We start from the raw sequence: 18,616 nt of genomic DNA, 5'->3' as shown, positions 1-18,616 counted from the left end.
ATAACAAATTGACAGTCCATTTTCTGCCTTTAATGATTTTTAATGGAAAGGAATAAATGTTGTGGAATTAAATAGGCTATCAATTTGCTCGCTATCATCAGTTTTCCATTATCACCAAAAACTAATTTCACCTCTTTTTCTGCTCATTTATGTAATTCCTGTTCATGTAATCTGATTAAATTATGTACAATCACTGCAGTTCCTCACATCACAATAGTTATTATATTCCGCCCTTACCTTACAACAGTTAATATGGGAAAATCTTATTATGGGTTGTGGGATATGGGCTGCAGCAAGATATATGGCAGAATCGGGTAACAATTGCACCAATGCACATCTCGAGCAACTCATGCTAGCTTTTATGCTTCTCATAAGTGATGTTGCACGATTCTTGCTAGGCAGTCATGTATTGCCAATTTATAGTGATGTGCCTTGCTAACAGACCAACACACTTCATTAATATTCAACCCCTTGCCAAACAGGCTTGATCTCAGGAAACCCTGACAATGAAATCAGAGTGAGCAATTTCGTGAAACCTTGCACCAACACCTCAGGTCACATTCCAAGGGCACTGGCCACATGCACTCTGTCCATGGACATTTGCATCTGTCATGTGTCAGCTACAAACAATCTTCAGTGCACATCTTTGAACCACTTAAAGGAAGCTTCTGCAATTCAATGCTCCACAGCAACAATCATTGTAATATTACAAGGACATTGTGCATTCAGGGACACACATGGACTGGACCAGGATGCATCTCCAAACTCAGTTGCTTTCAAAGCTGAGTACCCATGCCTTGTCTTTTTGCACTTTGGCTCCTCAGCAAGAGATGCCAGACTCATATTACTGTTAGGCAAAAGTGAGGACTGCACTTGAGATCAGAGTCCAAGATTAGAGTGGTGCTGGAAAAGCACAGCAGGTCAGGCAGCATCTGAGGAGCAGGAAAATCGACGTTTCCAGCAAAAGCCCTTCATCAGGACTGAAGGCAGGGAGGTTCCAGGGTGGAGAGATAAATGGGAGGGGGGTGGGGGTAGGGAAAAGGTAGCAAAGAGTACAATAGGTGGATGGGGGTGGGGATGAAGGTGATAAGTCAGAGAGAAGGGCGGAGTGGATAAGTGGGAAGGAACATTGGCAGATAGGACAGGTCATGAGGATGATGCTGAGCTGGAAGGTTGGAACTGGGGTAAGGTGGGGGAAAAGCGGAAAGGGGTGGGGAGGGAAATATATCTCTGGTGGTGGGGTCCGTTTCGAGGTGGTGGAAATGTCGGCGGATGATATGGTTAATGCGAAGGCTGGTAGGACGGAAGGTGAGGACCAGGGGGGTTCTGTCCTTGTTACGGTTGGCGGGGTGGGGTTTGAGGGCGGAGGGGTGGGACATGGATGAGATGCATTGGAGGGCATCATCAACCATATGGGAAGGGAAATTGCGGTCTTTAAAGAAGGAGGTCATCTGGTGTGTTCTCTGGTGGAACTGGTGCTCCTGGGAGCAGATATGGCGGGGGCGGAGGAATTGGGAATACGGGATAGAACTTTTGCAGGAGGTAGGGTGGGAAGAGGTGTAATCCAAGGTAGCTGTGGGAGTCGGTGGGTTTGTAAAAAATGTCAGTGTCAAGTCAGTTGTCATTGATGGAGATGCAGAGGTCCAGGTTGGGGAGGGAGGTGTCAGAGGTGGTCTAGGTGAATTTAAGGTCGGGGTGGAATGTGTTGATGAAGTTGATGAACTGCTCAACCTCCTCGCGGGAGCACGAGGTGGCGCTGATGCAGTCATCAATGTAGCGGAGGAAGAGGTGGGGAGTGGTGCCGGTGTAACTACGGAAGATGGAACTGTTCTACGTAGCCGACGAAGAGACAGGCATAGCTGGGGCCCATACAGGTGCTCACGGCTAGCCCTTTAGTCAGGAGGAAGTGGGAGGATTCGAAGGAGAAATTGTTAAGGGTGAGGACCAGTTCAGCCAAACGAATGAGTGTGTCAGTGGAAGGGTACGGTTGGAGACGTCAGGAGAGGAAGAAACGGAGGGCTTGGAGGCCCTGGTCATGGCAAATGGAGGTGTAGAGGGATTGGATGTCCATGGTGAAAATGAGGCTTTGGGGGCCGGGGAAATGGAAGTCTTGGAAGAGGTGGAGGGCGTGAGTAGACACAAAGCCAAGAGACTTGTCATAGGTTTCATCAGGACTTAGTCAAGCCAAGAGAGCGAGCTTTTGCTCAGGGGAGTCCCAGCAAAGTAAGTCAAGGGTGGCTTCTGATACTAATCCATCCCCAGCTCAGGGCAGTTGGTGTCAGGATCCTCTCCTCATTAGGGGTGAGGAGTCAAATGGCAGGCAGTACATCACTAGTACCCCCGACTCTTTTATGCCCTACTGTGGACTATCAAGTGAAGCACTTCTATACACAAAGGGAGGAAGATGTTTGCAATTCCTTTCCACAAATAGCAGTGGATGCAGGATCAGCTGTTGGATTTAAAATCTGAGATAATACCTTTGCTCGACAAAAATGGATCTAAGAGCTTTGGGCCCGAGGTAAGCATATGGAGTTAGTCCACAGAGAGTTATGATCTCAGTGAATGGTGGAACAGATGTGAGGGAGTGAATGCCCTATTCCTGCACCAATGACTGTTTTCCTCATAGAATGAGTCAAGCAGATTTTACAGGAGTTGAAAGTGGATGGCTCAGATTTTACTCTTGGCGCAGGTGGGAAGGTGTCCCAAGTGAGTGAGTAGGCAATGCAGAGGGCATACAGGGTTAGTGGGATCAAGCGTTGAGTTGGGTGAGATTGTTTGGGAAAGATGTTGCAGACAATGGAGAGAATTGTAAAGCATGAATCTTGGTGGAAGGTGGGTACAGTAGTAGAGATAGAGCGAGTGCAAGATATCAGAGGGAGGATAGTGTATTGTACCTTGGTGGCGTGAAGGAAGACCAGTGACTTTCTTCCTATAGTGCTGTGCAATCTTCAAGGCAACTAAAACTACATTAAACTGTGTGGAAACCTCAGACCAGGCTGCCCGGTCTAGTATCGTGGCTTCTACTACTTGTCACGGGGGAGAAAGAACTCCCACAAGTCCCCACCTTCAGGTCCCTGACTGCAAAGTGGGGCACTGATTTCCTTGTCTGAAGAGCAAATGTCACCAACCATGCAGGGCAGCTCAGCACTGACAGTGCTTGTTCAGGTATGCAGTGAGCTTTTAAAATATCACAGGTACAAGGGATATGAATTTTGGGAGATCTACTGAGTAACCAAGTCGTCTGGGAACAGCAGGTGTTTGAGATAGCGAAGTCAGATGTCAGCAATGCCATGGGGGTACTATCGGTAATTAATGAGGTGAGTTTGGTAAGATACAGCAAGAGAACCTTCCAATGAACCTATCATGATTCAGATTTAGCCAAAGAAATGTAAGATATAGATCAATGGGTAGAATTTTCCCAGCCCCTCAATGACATTAGTATCAGAGACTCATTTGGGAAAATGGAATGAGTTTGGCATAAATGAGATTTATGACGTGAAGAGAAATTGTCCAATTCTCCAACAATGGTTTTGAAGATGAGAAGTTTGATCATGAGTGAATAAAAGCCTAACTGGAATCAATTTACAATCATTTGTATGCCATTAGTACTTAACCTTGCCTCATTAATGAACAGTTTTCCATCTTCCCACCTGCTAGATTGAAACTGTATGACAATTCCCAACATGAAAGTCATAGAGTATCTGGTGACTTCCATTCACCACCTGGTCTTTAGGGCTTTCAAGTTGGATATCAATCACCATCATTTCAGAGCACGGTCCACAGTGAGTGACTGTCTGTACCTCTGCTCCATCCACAGAGGTTAGCATCAGATACATACCAACCTCACCATATCCTCATAGCATATCTCTGACCTACTTACAATGCAGTACTATCATTTCTGCCAGAACACTTCATATGCAGAGACAAGGACCACCATCTCATGGATTCTCGGGAGTCCTCGCTTGCTGTCTTGACACTCACTCACTTTGCGCCTAATTGGATGCTCATTGTATCTTGCCATGTCTTGCCTTCACTTTTATGCTTTTCCCCCTCAACCAGAGCTTAAAAGGTGCACTGTACTTGTCTTGGTACTTGCTGTTTTGCCTTGGTGTTTACCACAGCCACAAAGCCAGGTAACTTATCATGGTTGTCAGCAGCAATCAATCAGTCAAGGGATGGACATGGCGCTATTCACAGAGTGCTATATAAATCTTACACCGCAGTTCTGGTTAGTCACCAGTCAGGGCTGTCCATTCAAGTCAGTTGGATTGGTAAGGAGTTGTTATCAGCCTTTTCTGTATTCACTGCCTTCATCCATTTAGAGACATAGAATCAAAGATGTACAGCATGGAAACAGACCCTTTGGTCCAAACTTGCATGCTATTCAGATGTCCTAAATAAATCTAGTCCCATTTGCCAGCATTTGACGCATATCCCTCTATACCCTTCTTATTCATATACCCATCCAGATGTCTTTTAAATATTGCAATTGTACCAGTCTCCACCACTTCCTCAAACAGCTCATTCCATACATGCGCCACCCACTGCATGAAAAAGTTGCCCCTTAGGTCCCTTTTAAAACTTTCCCCTCTCACCCTAAACCTATGTGCTCTAGTTTAGGAGTGCCACACCCCAGGAAAAGACTGTCTGTTTACCTATTCATGCCCCTCATGATTTTATAATCCTCTACAAGGTCACCCCTCAGCCTCCAATGCTCCAGCGGAAAATAGCCCCAGCCTGTTCAGCCTCTCCTTATAGCTCAAAACCTACAACCCTGGCAACATCCTTGTAAATCTTTTCTGAATCCTTTCAGGTTTCACAACATCTTGCCGATAGGAAGGAGACCAGAATTGCACACAATTTTCCAACAGTGACCTAACCAATGTCCTGTACAGCCGCAATATGACCTCCAACTCCTGTACTTAATACTGTGACCAATAAACAAAAGCATACCAAACGCCTTCTTCACTATCCTATCTATCTGCAACTCCACTTTCAAGGAGCTATGAACCTGCACTCCAAGGTCTCTTTGTTCAGCAACACTCCCTAGGACCTTACCATTAAGACAGAGAGTGGTGGTGGAGGGTTATTTTTCAGACTGGAGGCCTGTAACCACAAAGATCAGACTGGAGGCCTGTGACCACAAGGATATGTCCTGCTAAGATTTGCTTTCCCAAAATGCAGCACCTCGCATTTATCTGAATTAAACTCCATCTGCCACTTCTCAGCCCATTGGCCCATCTGGTCAAGATCCTCTTGTAATCTGAGGTAACCCTCATTGCTTTCCACTACACCTCCAATTTTGGTATCATCTGCAAACTTACTAACTGTACCTCTTATGCTTGCATCCAAATCATTTTTGTGAATGACAAAAGGTAAAGGGCCCAGCACCGATCCTTGTGGTCACAGGCCTCCAGTCTGAAAAACAACCCTCCACCACCACCCTCTGTCTTCTACCTTTGAGCCAGTTCTGTATCCAAATGGCTAGTTCTCCCTGTATTCCGTGAGATCTAACCTTGCTAACCAGTCTCCCATGGGGAACCTTGTCGAACGCCTTACTGAAGTCCATACAGATCACATCTACCACTCTGTCCTCATCAATCCTATTTGTTACTTCTTCAAAAAACTCAAACAAGTTTGTGAGACATGATTTCCCACACATAAAGCCATGTTGACTATTCCTAATCAGCCCTTGCCTTTCCAAATACATGTGCATCCTGTCCCTCAGGATTCCCTCCAGCAACTTGCTCACCACCGACGTCAGGCTCACTGGTCTATAGTTCCCTGGCTTGTCCTTATCACCCTTCTTAAACAGTGCCACCATATTAGCCAACCTCCAGTCTTCCGGGACCTCACCTGTGACTATCGATGATACAAATATCTCAGCAAGAGGTCCAATAATCACTTCTCTAGCTTCCCACAGAGTTCTAGGGTACACCTGATCAGGTCCTGGGGATTTAGAGTCATAGAGTCATAGAGATGAACAGCATGGAAACAGACTCTTCAGTCCAACCCGTCCATGCCGACCAGACATCCCAACCCAATCTAGTCCCACCTGCCAGCACCCGGCCCGTATCCCTCCAAACCCTTCCTATTCATATACCCATCCTAATGCCTCTTAAATGTTGCAATTGTACCAGCTTCCACCACTTCCTCTGGCAGCTCATTCCATAACGTACCACCCTCTGGGTGACAATGTTGCCCCTTGGGTCTCTTTTGTATCTTTCCCCTCTTACCCTAAACCTACGCCCTCTAGTTCTTGACTCCCTGACCCCAGGGAAAAAACTTTGTCTATTTACCCTATCCATGCCCCTCATAATTTTGTAAACCTCTATAAGGTCACCTCTCAGCCTCCGACGCTCCAGGGAAAACAGCCCCAGCCTGTACAGCCTCCCCCTGTAGCTCAGATCCTCCAACCCTGGCAACATCCTTGTACATCATTTCTGAACCCTTTCAAGCTTCACAACATCTTTCCGATAGAAAAGAGACCAGAATTACACGCAATATTCCAACAGTGGCCTAACCAATGACCTGTACAGCCGCAACATGACCTTCCAACTCCTGTACTCAATACTCTGACCAATAAAGGAAAGCATACCAAACGCCTTCTTCACTATCCTATCTACCTGCGACTCCACTTTCAAGGAGCTATGAACCTGCACTCCAAGGTCTCTTTGTTCAGCAACACTCCCTAGGACCTTACCATTAGTGTATAAGTCCTGCTAAGATTTGCTTTCCCAAAATGCAGCACCTCGCGTTTATCTGAATTAAACTCCATCTGTCACTTCTCAGCCCATTGGCCCATCTGGTCCAGATCCTGTTATAATCTGGGGTAACCCTCTTTGCTGTCCACTACACCTCCAATTTTGGTGTCATCTGCAAACTTACTAACTGTACCTCTTATGCTCTCATCCAAATCATTTATGTAAATGACAAAAAGTAGAGTGCCCAGCACCGATCTTTGTGGCACTCCACTGGTCACAGGCCTCCAGTCTGAAAAACAACCCTCCACCACCACCCTCTGCCTTCTACCTTTGAGCTAGTTGTGTATCCAAATGACTAGTTCTCCCTGTATTCCATGAGATCTAACCTTGCTAATCAGTCTCCCATGGGGAACCTTGTCAAACGCCTTACTGAAGTCCATACAGATCACATCTACTGCTCTGCCCTCATCAATCTTCTTTGTTACTTCTTCAAAAAGCTCAATCAAGTTGTGAGACATGATTTCCCACGCACAAAGCCATGTTGACTATCAGTCCTTGCCTTTCCAAATACATGTACATTTTGTCCCTCAGGATTCCCTCCAACAACTTACCCACCACCGAGGTCAGGCTCACCGGTCTATAGTTCCCTGGCTTGTCCTTACCACCCTTCTTAAACAGTGCCACCACGTTTGCCAACCTCCAGTCTTCCGGCACCTCACCTGTGACTAACGATGATACAAATATCTCAGCAAGAGGCCCAGCAATCACTCCTTTGGCTTCCCACAGAGTTCTCGGGTATACCTGATCAGGTCCTGGGGACTTATCCACCTTTATGCGTTTCAAGACATCCAGCACGTCTTCCTCTGTAATATGGACATTTTGCAAGTTGTCACCATCTATTTCCCTACAGTCTATATCTTCCATATCCTTTTCCACAGTAAATACTGATGTGAAAGGGGAGGCTTCATAAATAACTCAGTCTCAATAATAGTACAGCTAAACACAAACGTAACAGACAAAGCAAAAATATTTTGTAGTTATTTTCAGCTTGAAGGACCAAATGGAGGGCACTGCCAGTCTTCAGATAATTAATTTATTTCACAGAATATGAAGAAATGGGCAGGTGGAGTTTAATTTAGATAAATGTGAGGTGCTGCATCGTGGAAAGGCAAATCAAGTCCGGACTTGTACACTTAATGGTAAGTTCCTGGGGGTGTTGCTGAACAAAAAAAGCCTTGGAGTGCAGGTTCATAGTTGCTTGAAAGTGGAATCGCAGGTCGATAGAATAATGATTACGGTATTTGGTATGCTTGTGTTTATTGGTCAGTGCATTGGTATTGAATATGGGAGTTGGTAGATCATGTTACAGCTGTACAGGATATTGATTAGGCCGCTTTTGGAGTACTGCGTTCAGTTTCGGTCTCTGCTACTGTAAGGATTTTGTGAAACTTGAAAGGATTCAAAGTAGATTTACAAAGCTGTTGCCAGGGTTGGAGGGCTGTTTTCCCTGGAGCTTTGGAGGCTGAGGGGTGACCTTATAGAGGTTTACAAAATTATGAGGGGCATGGATAGGGTAAATAGACAAAGTCTTTTCCCTGGGGTTGGGGAGTCCAGAACTAGAGGGCATAGGTTTGGGATGAGAGGGGAAAGACATAAAAGAGACCTAAGGGGCAACTTTTTCACGCAGACGGTGGTAAATGTATGAAATGAGCTGCCAGAGGAAGTGGTGGAAGCTGGTACAATTGCAACATTTAAGAGGCATTTGGATGGGTATATGAACAGGAAGGGTTTGGAGCGATATGGGCCGGGTGCTGGCAAGCGGGACTAGATTGGGTTGGGATATCTGGTTGGTATGGACAGGTTAGACCAAAGGGTCTGTTTCCATGCTGTACATCTCTATGACTCTAATTAGTTAATTGCTCACAACTATTCATGATTGGATGTGCCAGAGCAGTAAATCAGCTCACTTAGGAGATTTTCTTTGGTATAAACACTTCTTTAGATCATTGATGTGAACAAATCAATTTCTAGTGATGTAAAAGCAGTTCAACTCACTTCTATCTTCAATAATGTATACACATTATAGTCAAATTAGAAGTGCCAACTTCACCTGCTGAACACTGATCTCTGCGAGTGAATCTCACAGCAACTTTGGCATTTAGTCCCAGCTAGTGAATCTATCTAGATTAGCCCTACAGAGTGAAACACTGTTTTTAATGGGATAGCAATGACAGCTTCTTATGAATTATTATATTGCTTGCAATTGTTAAAAGTGCACCACTGCTTGAACTGGACTGTTTGAGAGTGAGAAAGTGAACATGAGAGTGAGCACGAAAGTGAACGCGAAAGTGAGTGCAAGAGTAAGCATGGGAGTGAGCGCGAGAGAGCATTTGGGCGTGTGTATTGGTGGCTTGGTGATTTGACTTTTGGGATAAATGTATCAACATAATTATCATCTTTAATTAATTAAGGTTGCTGTTCTTACTAACTTGACTGCAAAGGGCTCAGTATTTCTTCTAAAAAATATTGTCATAACAGATCATGGCGTGGGGGGAGGGAAAGAGCGAGGGTGAGAGAGAACTAGAAAAAAAAAGGTGAGAGAGGACTGGCAGTGGTTTAACCAGAGAACCACCACACCTCAGGCAAGGGTCAGGCTGAGAAGGACAGTGGTGGTATCTTCGCTGGTACAGGAATTGAACCTCTGCTGTTGGCATTACATTGCATTGCAAACCAGCATCCAGCCATCTGATCTAACCACTCTCCCAATGAAAAAAAAAATACATTGATTATGGACAGCAAAACAAAAGAGTACAGAGTTTCAGTTCTCTCCCAATCCTGTCCATGAAACTGAGTGAAATTTAGACGTTAACTCCATTGTATCTCAGTTTCAATTAAAAGTAATATTACTTCCCAGGAACAGCCAGTTAAAATACAAATGACAGCACTTAAATTGGAAAAAAAAATTAGGAGACTACCAATGAAATGAAACAGCTTACAAAACCAGGGAGGAATAGCCTCAGAGGTGTAGGTAATTACTCAGTGCCTGATCCTAATAGTTCTGATTGGAATGACATACAAGTAGAGATCAACTAGGAGAAAGTGAGGAATGCAGATGCTGGAGACCAGAGTTGAAAAGTGTGGTGCTGGAAAAACACAGCAGGCCAGACAACATCTGGAGAGCAGGAGAATCGACGTTTCGGGCATAAGCCCTTCTTCCGTAAGAAGGGCTTATGCCCGAAATGTCGATTCTCCTGCTCCTTGGATGTTGCCTGGCCTGCTGTGTTTTTCCAGCACCACACTTTTCAAATATAAAGTAGAAATGCCTGACATGCTAACTGAGCCTGTGAGGTCTGCAGATGCTGGATATCAGAGTTGAGAGTGTGTTGCTGGAAAAGCACAGCAGGTCAGGCAGCACCCGAGGAGCAGAAAAATCGACGTTTCAGGTTGGAACCCTTCTTTCCTGATGAAGGGCTCCGACCCGAACATTCGATTTTCCTGCTCCTTGGATGCTGCCTGACCTGCTGTACTTTTCCAGCAACACACTCTCAACTTATGTTAACTGAGCCATCAAACCAATAATCTTTGTACAGGTCGTTCTGCTAAAATTGGTATTTCATTAACAATGCGATTGGTGAATTGGGAACACGGTTTCCAAAGTGCAAACTTTTAAAACTTGTGTTGGCTGTAATGCGATTACATTGCCAACGCTTTAAGCGCTATTTCTAAACAGCGACTTTTCTATAACTTGGGATTGCACAAGAACATAACCATCATATTATAGAAGAACTGATTTTACAATTAATAAAAAACAAAAAATGAGAAATTGAATAAAGTTTCTCCCTTTCAATGTGACAGGTCTGCTAAAATTAATAATATGATATATATAACGTACAAAAATTAAAACTGGCAAAGGGACCAGTTAGTCTTATTTGACTGGAGAATACTTTTTTTTCCTCAAGTAATGAATTCACATGATGGCTATTCTTAGATTCCAGGAGCTATAAGTTCAATCAATAAGGAACCATGGTCACATGAAGCCTTTGCAATAATGGGGCACCAATTGAATAGGCATTCAAAACAAATAACAATACTACCAAACTATTTTTGGGCATTTCATTTAGCCTTACTTCATTAAGATACTTGCTGATGTCAAGACATAGTGTGTGAAAGCAGAACTTAAGTTACTCTAGTGAACAACCCAAGAATTCAAACTTCTGATAAGGAATTAGACTGAACTTCCACAAAGAACAGCACATACCAACTCAATTTGAAACAATGTAACCCTGTCAGTCAGTTCTAGATGTAAGGGAGTAATAAAACCAGTAGAGTCGAAGAGCACATGGTGAAATAAGGAATGGTGGAGAGGTCAGGATAGCTGATCAGGATAGCAGGTAATTTCGATTAGATTCCCTACAATGTGGAAACAGGCCCTTCAGCCCAACAAGTCCACACCTACCCTCTGAAGAGTAACCCAGCCAGACCTATTTCCCTCTGACTAATGCACTTAACACTATGGGCAATTTAGCATGGCCAATTTACCTGGTCCGGACATCTTTGGACTGTGGGAGGAAACTGGAGCACCCGGAGGAAACCCACACAGACACTGGGAGAATGTCCAAACTCCACACAGACAGTTGCTCGAGGCTGGAATTGAACCTGGGTCCCTGGTGCTGTGAGGCAGCAGTGGTAACCACTGAGCCACCGTGCCGCCATGAAGGTTCAAGAAGTTAATGGCAGATTGGTAACATCAGGACAGGTTTAGATAAAGAACGCACTGATTTTTGGGCATTCTTTACTAAAGGAATTTCTTTTTAGGACTATAACGTCTATCAATAATCTATCCAGTTCTATCTGAAAAAGGGTAAAAAATTAAGGATATTGTGAGTACTGTATGCTGAAGTCAGTGGAGATAAACTCCCAAGCGTAGATCCAAACTAACACACTTGGATATTTGATGAAGTCATGAAGCACTGAGGAAAAAAAAGGATTTCTTGTTTGCGCACACCAGCCATCTTCCTGTCATGTATTAATACTCGCTGCTTATCAAGGTCACATATTTTCTTCGTATTGCTTGTACTTCATATACAAGATTACACAAATCTCTTTGCACTAGATGTCTCTCCATTTAAATCACAGTCTGCCTTTTGATTCTTCCTACCAAAGTGCATAACCTCACACTTTTTCCACTGAAAACCATCTGCCAAGATATGCCCACTTACTCAACTAATCTATTTTCCCTTGCAGATTCCTCATGTCCTCATCACAACATGCCTTCCCACCTATTTTTTGTATTGCCTGCAAATTCATTAACATTATACTCTGCCCCCTTTCCAAGTCATTAATATGGGTAGCAAGTAATTGAAGACTTAGATCTGATTCTTGTGGCACTCCAGTAGTTACAGATTTTCAACCTGAAAAAGATCAATTCACCCTGACTCAGTCTTCTATGTGTTAACCAAATATCAATTCATGCCAAAACATTATCTGCAATACTGTAAGTTTCTATCTTATCCAGTAAACCTAAATGTGGCACCTTCTCAAATGCTTTATGGAAATCCAAATACAATATATCCATTTGTTTCCCTTTCAACACTGCTGGTTATATCCTCAAATTTGACAAATGTGATTTTTGTTCCACTAAATTAATGCTGGCTCTGATTGATTGCATTCAGTAGTTCTAAATATTCCTCCTCAATAATGGACTCTAGCATTTTCCCCAAGAACATTTGTGAAGTGAATTGACCTAGTTTCCTGCTTTCTGGCTTCCTTCTTTCGTGAACAGGCATGTCAGATTAGTAATTTTCCAATTGGTCAGAAATAAACAACTATTCTAATCCCATTTTCCAGTGCTTGACCATAGCTTTGGCATTACAGGTACACATTTAAATACTTCTTAAATGCTTTGATTCCCACCACACTTTGGGAGTACAAAAATTCCCTCAAATCCCATCTGGAATTACACTTCAAGATGGCGGCGCCGGAAAGATAGGCAACATTCAGGGTCCTGAACGCATCGATTGCAGACCAGCCGCTTCCTTCCTTCTCCCTTATCTTTCTCGTCTTCTCTCTTTTTCTTCTTTCTTTCATCTTCTTCGTGTCCGAGAAGCCAGCATCTTGGAGGAGGCAAATGCAACAGGATTCTTGGTGAGGCAGTGGCAGCCTAGCCTGCAGCAGAGCCAGAGATGCCTGGATGCAGTAGGCCTATAGTGGGGTCTTCGGCATGACCAAAGAGTCAGCTTTAGCAGCAGCAGCGTGATATGCCCAGAGTGAGGAATCCTGGCATTATTGATTGGCAGAGGAGTCAGGGACTTCTTATTGCGGTCAAGGCAGGTCCGGACCAGGGAGTCCTGGTTATCAACGAGGCAGCAGCTACAAGCTCCTGGTTGTGATAAGCCCGTAGCCAAGGTCTCCTAGTTATCGGTGAGATGATGGTGGTAGTAGAGCCAGTGACGTCTGGTTGCAGGGTAAGCCTGAGTTCAGCACAGGACCTAGCATTGGTGGCATCAGCAAGGTGGGCCCAGCGACAAAGAGATGGCGCTTGAAAGGCGGTGACTCCCACATTGGTAGGTCTGGCGCATTTGGTGGAAAGTGCAGGTGTTGTTTGTGAGATGCTCAGGGCTCAAGACTCATGGCAGATGCAGTGGAACAAAGATAAGACTCTTTTTCAGTTATATCTTTTTATTCTTAAACAATTCAAAATGGTGACAGTTGAAGCTTTTCACTGTAGAACCACAGAATCCCTACAGTGTGGAAGCAGGCCATCGGCCAATTGGGTCACACCAACCTTCCAAAGACCATCCCATCTGGACCCACCCCACTATCTTAACCCTGCATTTCTCATGTCTAATCCACCTAACCGCACAACCATAGACACTATGGGCTATTTAGCATGGCCAGTCTACCTAACCTGGACATTTTTGGACTATAGAAGGAAAGTGGAGTACCTGAAGGAAATTAGTCATTTCAAATAAACCTATTGGATTATAACGTGACATCATGTGACTTCTGACTTTGTCCAATCAAAACAGACATAGAAGAAATACTTACCAATCACCTACCCAGTTTCCTGTGATATCACATTTTACCTCAAAGAAGTAGAAACAGACTGGTTTCTACTGCTGGTTTTACCGTCCCATCACTGTTGCCCTTCTCACGCAGGTCTATTGTACTCTTTATGAAGCTGCTGTCCCCACATGCTCTCTCATGCTTCAGAAAGTCTAACCCCAATTTTTCTCCTGTTCTTTGTGAAAGCATTGTTCCTGCTCTTTCATACTGTCTATGAACTGCTAACCCACTCCCTCTTGTACAATTTCAGAAGGGTGCTCGTTTCTCATTCTTTTAGGTGCTAGTGGCAGATTCTGGGTCTTCCTCTCTTCCATTAATGTGTATGCTGGTGACAGTCTTGATCTGCTATTTAGGTTCTGGTGACTATCTCTGGGCTCTCCACTCTTTTGAAAGATGTTGTGAAACTTGAAATGGTTCAGAAAAGATTTACAAGGATGTTGCCAGGGTTGGAGGATTTGAACTGTAGGGAGAGGCTGAACAGGCTGCGGCTGTTTTCCCTGGAGCTCAGAGGCTGAGGGGTGACCTTATAGAGGTTTACAAAATTATGAGGGGTATGGATAAGAGTAAATACACAAGATCTTTTCCCTGGAATGGGGGAGACCAGAACTGGAGGACACAGGTTTAGAGTGAGAAGAGAAAAACTTAAATAAAAAGGACCTAAGGGGCAACTTTTTCATGCAGAGGGTGGTGTGTGTGTGCGGAATGAGCTGCCATAGGAAGTTGTGGAGGTTGGTACAATCACAACATTTAAAAGACAACTGGATGGGTACACTAATAGGAAGGATTCAGGGGGATATTACCCAAGTGCTGGCAAATGGAACTCGATTAATTTAGGATATTTGGTTGGCATAGACGGGTTGGACTTAAGGGTCTGTTTGTGTACATCTCTATGACTCTATCGTTCATCAAAAGATGCATCTTACAATTTTCAGTCTAATTTGCAAGTGTATTGCAAGTTGAAAAAGCAGTAAATTGAGTGATAGCATTACTGTCACCTATAATAATGTGTAAATGACTATACTCAGAACTCTATGATAATACTGCAGGAAGGTAACTACAAGAGAACTAGGAAGGCACAATTTTATGCTGCAAATCCATACACTTAAACACTGAAAATATGTTGAAACAGCAAGAGTTCAGCCCTGTTGCAGTTAAGGTTGATTGCTGTTGAAAGCCATTCAACTCACATTTTTACTGCCATCATTTTTTTAAAAATTTGAGATATCGTAGTAGTTCCACTCCAATAATTAAAATATATAGACTTACAGATTAATATCCTGTTTGGAGAGTTTCAAATTTTTACTCCATGCTTCTAAGCGCTTTGCTTCTGCTAATCGTTCTCTCTGTGTTGGTACTCTGTAAATAATAAATTTATATTAGACATGTAGAAACAACAACTGTATCTTTTTATTTTAACCAAGCACTGTTAACAGTACAACTAAATTTTGCCTCAGTAATGTTATATGGATATTTATTCAATACTTGATGATGGCATCAACCATTTTGGGAAATGATAAACTGCAGCGAGGGTGTGTGTCAATATACTCCACACTTAAACATTGCTAAAACGGGACTAGAAATTGAAGCTTTTTATCTTGCACTCATTGAAACTAGTTTGCAAGAAACAGACAGGAGAAAGAAAACACCATTTTATAAATTATACAGAAGAAGACGACGGTACTGATCGACAAGCCCAGTGGTGTGTGACAAGGTTAAGCAGCCAAAATAAAGTGCTATAACTTTGTGGCTGTTCTAAAATGAGGTTCAATCTTCCTAAACAAAGAATTTCACAGGTCAGATGCAGCAATTCAGTTTTCATTAGCAGCATTGGACTTGCCAAGGATAAAAATGAATAGTTTTGAAATACCTAAAACTGGAATCATGTGTTTCTAAACTTAGACTTCAATGCAGTTGACATCTGTTCCAGTATCAGATTAGCTTTGTTGATAACAATTTTGTGTAAACAAGAAACTTTTGCATCCAAAGCTTTACTGCTTTTACATTACATAATTTTTGCCCCAACATATTTCATCCCCACATTCCTGACGAAGAGCTTATGCTTGAAATGTCGACTCTCCTGCTCCTCGGATGCTGCCTGACTAGTTGTGCTTTTCCAGTACTACACTCTTCGACTCTGGTCTCTAGCACCTGCAGTCCTCACTTTCTCCGTATTTTACCACATGTAACTTCAAAATTCATCTAACACTCATTAAAGGGGAAATTTAAATGCACAGATGATCCAAGATGATGAAGCAGGATTCTTTATTCCACTAGCATCAGGTTTTACAAACATGAAGGCAAATTAAAGTTAAACTAGGTAATCACGTGAAATTAAGCCTTTAGTTCACATCTGGTTGTGGAAATCCTGTGTCTGTCTTTCTTACAAAGACTTTTTTTTCTCCAGTGTCCAGTCAACTGCTTGAGCTCCACGCTTGGTACCCTCTGTCACTATCAGTAAAATCCAATTCAGCAGAGCATTGATTAAAATTTTATTCAATAATAAGCTTCATAACAGCACGTTCTGTTTGGCCATAAAGATCAAACTAACACATAACTTTAGGAATTGGCAATTAGGGACGGGCAAGAAATGCTGGCCTAATCACTGACACCTTCATCCCATGAATCAATTTTAAAAAGGACAATATTCTACAGTAACAAAGACAAGGGAAGAAATACCCTAGCATAATTGAGATTATTTAATATTAAGCATCTTCCAAAAGATGCTTAATTTAAACAAGCAAGTCATCACAGGAGAGCTGAAAACCAGGGTGTGCTCCTCCTACTTTATCAGTGAAGCCAGTAAGCTTTCTAGAGATTGGGACCAGCGGGTGCGTAGGAAGTAGAGAAACTTCAGGTGTGACTCCTGGAAGCATGGGTTTTGGAGTTGGAACGGTGACTGGGGTCACTGTGGAGTATCTGCAATGCGGATAGTATTGTGAATAGCACATATAAAGAGGTGGTCACATCGCAGGCTTGAACTCCATAGGTAGGAAAGGAATGACTGACTACCAGGCAAAGCAAGAGGACTAGCCAGGCACTGCAGTGCAAGAGTCTCCTGTGGCTATTCCCCTGAGATATTGTTGAAAGGAATGGCTTCATGGAGAAAGCAGAAAGTACCAAATCAATTGCATCACAGTTGTGTCTGCTGCAAAGTGGACGTTAAAAAGTGTGTAATGTTATAGTTATAGGAGATTCAGTTATATGGAAATAGACATTTTTGTTGGCACAAATGAGATTCCAGTATGGTTTATTTCCTCGATGGTGTTAAGGTCAAGGATGTTTCACAATGGCTACAGGACATTCTGGAGGATTGGGTAAATAGCCAGTGGTTGTGGCACACATTGAATCAATTAACATCAACAAGAAGGGTGATGAGGTCCTAAAAGCAGAGCACATGGAGTCAGGAAGTAAGTATGACCTCAAAAGGTAGTGATCTCAAGATTACAATCAGTACCATGTGCTAGTCAGAGTAGAAATAGCAAGATATTTCAAATGATTGTGACTGAAGAGATGCTACAGGGGAGGGGTTTCAGATTTCTGGGGCATTGGGACTGGTTATGAGGGAGGTGCAACCAGTACAAACTCGATGGGTTACACTTGAGCAGGACCAGGACTGATGAGCTAGGGAGATTTGTAAGAGTGATTGGAGAAGCTTTAAACTAAAATGACAGGGGAATGAGAATCTATTTATGGAGTCAGAAGAAAGGGAATCAAGAACAAAATCAAAAGATAGATAGGGGAATAAGAAAAGTGATCGGCAGAGACATCAAGGGCCAGCATCAAACTGGGGCACAGTGAAAAATAATAGGAATGGTTTCTGCTTTAATAGACAGACAATGCACAATAAAGTGAATGAGTTAATTGTGCAATAGATGAAAACAGAAATGATATAGTCAGGATTACGAAGACATAGCTGCAGGGTGACCGGGATGTGAATTTAACATTCAGGGATATTCAGTATTTAGGAAGGACAGACAAAAAGGAAAAAGGTGGTGGAGTTGCATTGTTGACTAAAGAAGAAATGAATACAAGAATAAGAAAGGATACTACCTCTGATGGTGTGGTAGCTGTATGAATAGAGCTGAGGAACACCAAAGGGCAAAATACAAAAGTTAGGGTTTTACGTAGATCCACAACTGTAGGGATGATGTTGGGAATGGCCACAGTCCCAAAAGAGGACAAATCAATGCAGGGAGGTCCAGCCTGGACCAGCAAAGCCATGGTGAAAGAGGCTAGAGAAGTACAAAAGCTTCCAAATGAGAAACCAGTGGAATGACACACATTGGCCTAAATGCTGCAGCTAACTTTTTCACACTGAAGGTGGTGAGTGTATGGAATGAGCTGCCAGAGTAAGTGGTGAAGGCTGGTACAATGACAGCATTTAAAGGACATCTAGATGGGTATATGAATAGGAAGGGGATATGGTCCAAATGCTGGGAGTGGATTAGGTTAGGATATCTGGTCGGCATGGACGAGTTGGACTGAAGGGCCAGTTTACTTAAGCTGTTTCCATGATCCATAATATCAAACAACATGGGTTTGTACCTTGCTTGGTTTCTGAAGACACCAGTCAATGCAGACCGGTCTATCAGATCTCCTTCTTGTAGCATCGGCAGCCACAATCCTTCAGACTTAGACACAGTTCAAAACCAAACACTGGTTTCTCACCTGTTGCCACCGAACTCCGTGAGGCCCCAGTTAAATCCAAACATTTGCCAAGAATAAATGTCATCAAGGCTGGTCTCAAACAAATATCAGTTTGTACACCTTTTAACAAGTTGGTGTTCTCAACTCAAAGGTCACCTTTTCACAGCTCCAAACCAAAAGTAATAAAAGTAAAATAATGA

General features: G+C 43.2%; 1 protein-coding gene across 2 annotated transcripts in view; it reads right to left on the bottom strand.

The window, feature by feature from the left end:
• Positions 1 to 18,616, bottom strand: part of ttc29 (tetratricopeptide repeat domain 29) — a 573,216-nt gene that overhangs the window by 536,804 nt on the left and 17,796 nt on the right. For both annotated transcript variants that reach the window (XM_043699397.2, XM_087986781.1), the window contains exon 3: positions 15,036 to 15,125. In XM_043699397.2, the coding sequence (XP_043555332.1) occupies positions 15,036 to 15,125 (90 nt within the window). The remainder of the gene's footprint in view (positions 1 to 15,035; positions 15,126 to 18,616) is intronic.

This window comes from Chiloscyllium plagiosum, unplaced genomic scaffold, assembly GCF_037043375.1.
Source record: "Chiloscyllium plagiosum isolate Xiang-an unplaced genomic scaffold, Cpla_swu_hap1 HiC_scaffold_1, whole genome shotgun sequence".
Taxonomy (NCBI): Eukaryota; Metazoa; Chordata; class Chondrichthyes; order Orectolobiformes; family Hemiscylliidae; genus Chiloscyllium; species Chiloscyllium plagiosum.
The sequence above is the reverse complement of the archived record's forward strand: the minus strand, read 5'-3'. Positions and strand labels throughout refer to the sequence as shown.